Source organism: Etheostoma cragini, chromosome 9 (assembly GCF_013103735.1).
Source record: "Etheostoma cragini isolate CJK2018 chromosome 9, CSU_Ecrag_1.0, whole genome shotgun sequence".
Taxonomy (NCBI): domain Eukaryota; kingdom Metazoa; phylum Chordata; class Actinopteri; order Perciformes; family Percidae; genus Etheostoma; species Etheostoma cragini.
Genome location: NC_048415.1, coordinates 4,158,757 through 4,166,194, shown reverse-complemented (window position 1 = coordinate 4,166,194; position 7,438 = coordinate 4,158,757). Strand labels below are relative to the sequence as shown.

Below are 7,438 nucleotides of genomic sequence, written 5' to 3'. Positions count from 1 at the left end.
CTGTCATTAAAGGATGAATCTACAACTAATCAGAGGGGACGACCTGCTGTTGCACTGGTCTCTGTAAGCTGAAACATTCGAGTAGATGTTTTACTTAAAGCCACGCACATGCTTTCTTTTTGCTGTCAAAGGTTAAATATAAACAAAAACAAGGGGATACATACATTGTATGTTTGAACCCACAGAGAGAAGAACACCAGCAAGTTTTTCCCCCTGATGTGATCAGATTTTCTCCTAAAAGTGTGTAGCCATCACAGAAGTCGCATCTTTTAAGACCCTTGTGGCGTTTTCCATAAATGGTACCTACTCGACGCCTCCTTTTTGCATTGCAGATTAGAGCCGTGGCCTGTCGTCACAGCAGGAAACTGCCGTGACCTGACGCAACACACACATACAGAATGTCACACAGGCAGTTTGAAAAAAACAAAAAACGCTGGATAAACCTTTTACCGGTAAACACTGCAGGTTTGTTCAGGACACTCCTGCCCCCGTCTGTTGCCAGCCCCCTCTCCGACCAATCAGTAATCAGTCTGCTTTTCACGTCACCTTTTGGTATCGCCTCAGCTCGCTTGGAACCACGTCTGAGGTAGTACTACAACAAGCACCTTTTACAGGTACCAGCGACTATTTTTTCCTAATGGAAAACCAAAAAAGGCGTGTAGCTTCGAGGCGAGTCGAGTGGATACCATGCAGTGGAAAAACGGCATGACAGACCAGGAAGCTGTTGCAGCTTCTGTTTATTCTAATAAACGTCTGACAGTGGCTTCATCTTCTATCACAGCAGCAGAGGACAGATTTTGGGGTTTCCTCCCCTGAGAACGAGTACAAATCTTCCCAGCTTTCTACTGCTACTGCCGAAGCGTTGCTATGTCAAACTATTGCAGAAAAAAGTTTAGAAACTCTTAGTCAGGGTGGGAGTTCTCCAATGGCTGCTGCCTATTATTAGATGATGTTAGTGCTTTTTTGGGCTTTAAGTTCATCTTCTCTTCTACTTATGACCCTCCCCTTCTTCCTCTAGCAACCCAGAATGCTTTGGATTATGGATGCTTATGGATATGTGAGCATGCAGACATGCACACCTGCCTTCCCCTCATCTCTTAATCCCTCTCTACCTCTCTCTTTCTTTGTCACCCCCCACCACCATCACCAATAATCAGCAATCATCGTGAGCCCTTCACCAGCCAATCAAATCACCTGGCCACCCTGCAGCCCTCAGGAACCTGCAGTCACATAGAGGAGAGAGCGAGTTACTACGAGACACACACATGAGCCGCAGTTTTCTACGTCTGAGAAGGAAGTTTGTGTTTTAACAGAATAAAAGCATTCCGGAGTGCATACAGAGAGAGACTGCCAACTGACTTTTAAAAAGAGTAGTTCCCATCAAGGTGGACACAATTCCCCAAAAAGTCAGTAGAAAGACAGAAGGAAGCAAGGAAAGGGAGGAGGGGAGAGAAAAGGGAAGACAGAAAAAGATAAATAGATATGGAATAGGGAGAAGTAATATGAAGGAGCGGGGGTGAGGAGGTGAAAGGACAGAAAAGCAGGAAATGCATGACTCATAGGCGAGAGAGAGAAGGGGGATGAGGAAAAGAAAGGATGGAAGACAGGAAGGAAGAAGACAAAAGATAAGATGGAGAAAAAATATAAATACTATAAAAAAAAGAGAATTAATTGATTTAGAGAGTGGAAAAAAACAAAAAGTCAGTTTTTGGAAGTTTGGCAGCCTCCCCTTTAAAAACATCTCACCAGTATTTAATCAATACCACGATAATGGCAACTAATAAAGGGCAGCAACACTTTCCAGTTCTCTGGATTCAGTCATGCAGTATTTGGGTGCTGTGGTTTTTCATCCCTGCTGGTATAATAGTAAGCCTTCAAACACGACTACACGCCTGCTACGGTCAGGGAACCCAACAGAAACTCTTTATTCAGAGACTCAGTGACCAAGGACAGTCTGTTTAGGAGTGCAAGGTAACATGAGTACAGGATTTGTCAGAGAGGATTTTTTTTATACTACTGAAGTTAAACAGTTTTCAAACTGCACTTCCTAACTTTATCTTCAACTTGAGGTTTCTAAATTAAAAATGGGGATATACTGTATATATTTATAGTATTGAGAAACTAACATATTGTTGGTTTTGGCCTTTTCATGGGATTTGTATACAATAAATTAAAAAGAAGAATGACCTTATCCTTTTAAAATTTCCAGCTGAGCTCTGAAAGGACATGTCAAAAAAGGCTAAAAGACGCCTGTAACTGTGTGATGCAGCACTACCAAGGCTGAAACCAGACAAACCTCTGAAAGTGTAATTCCACCTTTAATGGGATGGCACAGGTAACAGAGAAACAAACGTCCACTCTCTCTTACACACACACACACAAAAACACACACCAATCAGACAGAAAAATAAAAACAGATGAAATCAGAACATCTTCGAATTAAGTCGACACAAGAATCCAAAGAACTTAAAATCCTTTTTAAACGTTTCCAGTTTAAAAAACAGAAATATCAACATAATTAAAAAATAAATTGTGTCTAATATATACACATAGAACTCAAACACTTTGATCAATAAGAAGTGTAGTTGTTGCATGAGGCCCAAACAGCAGTGGAGACATCACTCACTCTGACACACACACACACACACACACACACACACACACACACACACACACACACACACACACACACTTATTTGCCTCTCACCTCGGAACCACCAGTCCCCACAGATATGAGAGGAGGACACATGATTACAGGGTTAGAGGGACACACAGGAGGACAGAGAGATGGGATGGGAATCAGGAAACAGATGAATGTCCATGCAGGAGAGTCTTTTTTCTTTTTGTAGTGTTATTTCGAGGAAGAGAAAGGATGACAGGGAGGATGGAGAGGACGACAGACAGGATGAGAGAGACGGTGTTAGCGTCAGATGTAGGTGACAGCACCTTTGCTGTTTTTCTCCATGGTGATTTCTACGTAGGAGGTGGGAACGTAGCCCTCCTCGCCGCTCTGCTTCCTTGCCCTCGTCCAGCCGTCACCTTTATCCTCCTCGATGATGTACAACACCTGCAGCGGGAAAAATATGATGTTTTTGTTTTAACTTACTTTCTGGATGGTTGTTAATGAAGGTACACCACAATAAGTGGATCACCATAACTAAATGAGTGAATTAAGTCTATTACTCGGACAGAGGCCGTCCATTCACCACAGCAAAGCCAAAACACATTTGAAAAGACATTTAGTGTAGTTTTTCATTTTAATCAGAATACCATCTGTCACATTATTTTTGATAGCACACATTTCTTTTTCGAAACAAATGAGGCAACCCCATTAACATTATTGTAGACTATGTTGGATTTGTTGAGGGGAAATGCTTTTCTATCAGCAAGTTTTAAAATAAGAGTATTTTTGTTTTTTTTGGTACTACTGAGTCGCCAAAGTGAGATTTTTAAAACCTTACACACAGTGGCTTTAAAAAGCATACTATACATCTAGGAGTGTACAGTCTTATTGTCATCAGCCTAATTTTCTAAAAGCTGGCAAGGTACTTCTTGTCACACATTACTCAAACAGGAGGAATTAGTACATTTGTTGGGGACCATTTATAGCTGCGGATTAATACACATTTTGTGCAAGTATTTACAGCAGCAGTGATTGGGTCAAAATAAACTACCGTGTGTGATAGTGCTGGGCAATATATCAATGTCATGATATGAGACCAGATATGGTCTTAGATTTGAGATATCGTGATATTATGATATGATGTGTGAATGTGTTTCCTGGTTTCAAAGGCTGCATTACGGTAAAGTGATGTACTTTCCTGAACTTAACAGACTATTCTATCTGTTCTAATATTTGCCTTTTCCCCACTTAGACATGACGTTCCCATTACTTATGGTCATTTATATAAAATCTATGTGTGGAGATATTTCGTTAGATTACCAATTGTCAACCCTAGAATACCGCCGCAATATCGATACCTAGGTATTTGGGCAAGTATATCGTGATATCTGATTTCCTCCTTATTGCCCAGCCCTAGTGTGTGAGTGTGTTCATAATAGACAGAGAATTAAGCTGTATAGGACTTTGGATAAACAGATGTGTTTGTTAATCAATTCATTGTAGGTGTTGGTCTGCACAGCCTTACCTTTAACAACCTGCAACAAAACAAAAGTACTAAATAAGAAACAAGGATTACCTCGTCTTCTGCCATCACTAGTGTCCCCTCGTTCTGACCTGAGAGACAAACCATAATGACATTAAACACACACACCAAGGTTCGTTTTGGATCCCTCAAACCACTCATATCTTGTATACAATGATCATGGATATTCAACTACGTATGTACAGGATAATCAAAAGAGCCGCACGGGGCTAAGGGATTTCAGGTGTTGCTTAGTCTTGCTGTGCCAGACCATCCACACGCTACAGAGCAGAGGAGGCTCTGGCTAGTCCACATAACATTCCAAGATGGGAGAAGAAAAAAAAAAATCTTTAAACTAATCACAATTATCATGGGCGGCGCTAAGCTCCGCACAGATAGTCGTGCGAGAGAAAACTCAGATTGGACAGATAGTCTAGCTAGCTGTGTGGATTTACCCTGCAGAGATCTGAAGAGCAGTTAATCATAGTCCTCAGAAATCCACCGGAGTTTAAAATTCAACACAAAGAACTCTTTGTGGAGACTCGCTTACCCCTTTGGGTTTTACTGCCAAGTTAGCCACCTTGCTAGTTAGCCTAGAAAACCAAAAACAAAAGGTTTGTTTAATGTTCAAATTTGGTCTACATCACACTAATAACTTTTTAAAGATTGGTTTGATTTGTATACCAGCTCTCAGTTTTCCTCGATCAGCTGTCCTAATTGTGGCTTTTTTCCCCCCTCACATAGTTAATTGAGGAGATTTTGTTTTTTAACACTGCTGTCTTCACGTACCATCGAAGGAGTAGAGAGCTTTGCAGTGTCCGATGACTGGCAGCGGGTCGTCGTCGTCAAATTCGTCATCAAACTCGTGCGGGTCGGGGTTGGGTTGTCCCGGCTGTGGAGGACTGGGTCGCTTGTGAGGTGTGTGATGCTCCTGACTGGTGTCATCTGTATAACTGCCCTCAGGACTGATGGGAAACAGGCACCAGGAATGAGCGTTGTGTTTGCATGATTACAATACTTTGCTGCTCCTTTGCTTATAACATATATGAAAACAAAAACCCAGTACATTTCCCCATGGAGAAAATTGCATTTAGCAGGTTGAGAAGTGCAACACCAGATTACTAGATTAAAAAAAAAAAAAAAAAAAAAGCTGGAACCTTCATATCGTTGTGGATATTTTTACCTGTAAGGTCCATTTGAATGAAGAGTTAAGTACAGTCCAATTAATTCCAAGCTTTAATAAGGTAAAAGAATGACATGCAAAATTTTGAGGCAATGCATCATTTTTATGAGTCTGTAATTTTAGAATAATTTCCTAAAAACGCCTCAAAACGTTGTCTGCGAACAATGATGCAATCTAGTCCTTATTATAGGGGAAAAGCTCAATTTAAGTACAAGTTAGTAATCATTTCCTTAACAATTCATTTTTATTGGAAACTATATTAGTTGAATTGTATGTTGTTACATGATTAGACGATGCCTCTATTTCCCCTGTAATCAGTCCCGGATGGCTTTATTTATAAAAAACGTCTTAGGAAATAATTCAAAAAACGAAAGCAAAGAATTGGTTAATTCCTTTTGGTCATAGTGGGACAAACAAAGATGTGCACTCTATAGCCAGTGGGATGAGCATTTCCCAGTAAATACTCCTTACTAAACTGATTCACTTATGATTTGGAAAACAAAGATTACTCCGACTCTTCACATGTCATTCATTAATACGTGAAGTGAATGTTTGTGCTGAACATATATTTTGTGGTTTTGTTTACCTCTCTCTGCCTGGAGGAGTGGGATGGTGGTTGTCAGCGCTGTGTCTTCTGTCTCCTCTGGAGCTTTGCTTTCCCTCCACCTCAGATAACCACGTCTGTTAACAAAGAGAAAGAGAGAGAGCGAGAGAGAGGTATTAATATCACAAGTAGTGTTTTCTGATCGATGCCACTATCATCCACACAAAGCAGCTCATTACGTAGTTAACCAGGAGATGGGGCTATCAACCACTATCTAAACCAACACTTTTATCAGTCTTTTCCTCTCTTACCCTCCATCTTTTTCTTGTGCTTTTTTCCCTTTTCTTTTTTAAAGATTGTTTTGGGTCATTTTGGCCTTTATATAAAGGACAGCATAGATATGAAAGGGGAGAGAGTGGGGGAAGCAGGAAATTGCCCCAGATCGGATTCAAACCCTAGGCCTCTACGTCGAGGAATAAACCTCTCTATACGGATGCACGCTTCACCAACTGAGCCTCCCGGTTGTGCCTGTTCTTTATTTATTTTTTTACTCCATTTAAATCTAAACCTTTTGGTGCCTGGGGAGCCCTTGGTGGAGTGTGTACCCATGTGTGGGGGTTCACTCCTCAACATAGCAGCCACGACTCCAACTTAAAATGCCCAAAAGAAATAATCTTAACTTAACGTTGGTACCTCGTTTTTGTGAATTTCTGAGCGCAGCTTTTCCATGTTACATATGGTCTCTGATATTTTGGGCTGCAAGCTGCTGGGGTCTCCCATCTGTGGATTCTTCTCATACACATCCTTCATCTTGTTCAGGGCATCTCTGAAAGACACAAAACAAACATGCCCTGGAGTTGAAAGGACAGACTAATGATAATAAGCAGTTCATAGGTCATGTTTGGCCTATTTTCCTTGTTTCCTCTGGATACATAGTGATGATTTGGGCTAGGCAATGCATTATGGGCGAGGCCCTACCTCTGATCCATTTCTTTCTGGAGCTCTTTGCTGAGCTCGTCGATCCTCAGCGTCAGCTTTTTCCTCCTCTGCTCAGGGGGTAAGTGGCTGAAATCCTCCAGAGATGGGGCCTGGTGGTAAAAAAACAAACTAATTTGTAAAACTACAAACCAACTCAAAATGAAGTCAGTGATGAGTCATAAATGTCTCTCATTTCTCTGAGGTGTGGAGAGAGCTGCTAAAGCCATACTAGTACCACTGCACTTTGTTGAGCCCTGCTGCCTCCACTTGTTAACACACTTTCTACAGAAAGAAACATAAAAAGTTTTGGTTTTTTTCCTCCTTGTTGCTCTCTAAGAATAATGTTGCTTCTAAAGTTACAAACCCTCCTTTCTGGGACTGTGTCAGTACTGATCAGGTATACTGTGCATTCGCTGACATTAGGGTAGACTAAAATGGACTTCACCCGGGAAACCCTAAATTGTATTTAAGTGGGTGTAATGCAGCTTTAGTAGGTGAAAAGAATATGATATCAGAGAGAGGGCAGGACATCTAATTTACTAGGAGAGGAAACACTATCACTACTGGATATATATATATATATATATA

At 41.0% G+C, this 7,438-nt stretch overlaps 1 protein-coding gene across 4 annotated transcripts in view; it reads right to left on the bottom strand.

Moving 5' to 3' along the window:
• Positions 1-968: 968 nt before the first annotated feature.
• fnbp1l (formin binding protein 1-like) overlaps positions 969-7,438 on the bottom strand; it is a 44,340-nt gene continuing 37,870 nt past the window's right edge. For 3 of the 4 annotated variants that reach the window (XM_034880698.1, XM_034880694.1, XM_034880697.1), the window contains 6 exons: positions 6,851-6,960; positions 6,566-6,698; positions 5,915-6,009; positions 4,935-5,110; positions 4,200-4,237; positions 2,841-3,067 (listed from right to left, as the gene is read on the bottom strand). In XM_034880698.1, the coding sequence (XP_034736589.1) occupies positions 2,927-3,067; positions 4,200-4,237; positions 4,935-5,110; positions 5,915-6,009; positions 6,566-6,698; positions 6,851-6,960 (693 nt within the window). In that variant the 3' untranslated portion in view covers positions 2,841-2,926. Of the gene's footprint in view, positions 1,221-2,840; positions 3,068-4,199; positions 4,238-4,934; positions 5,111-5,914; positions 6,010-6,565; positions 6,699-6,850; positions 6,961-7,438 lie in introns of those variants that run through there. The other variant, XM_034880695.1, reaches the window with a different exon arrangement.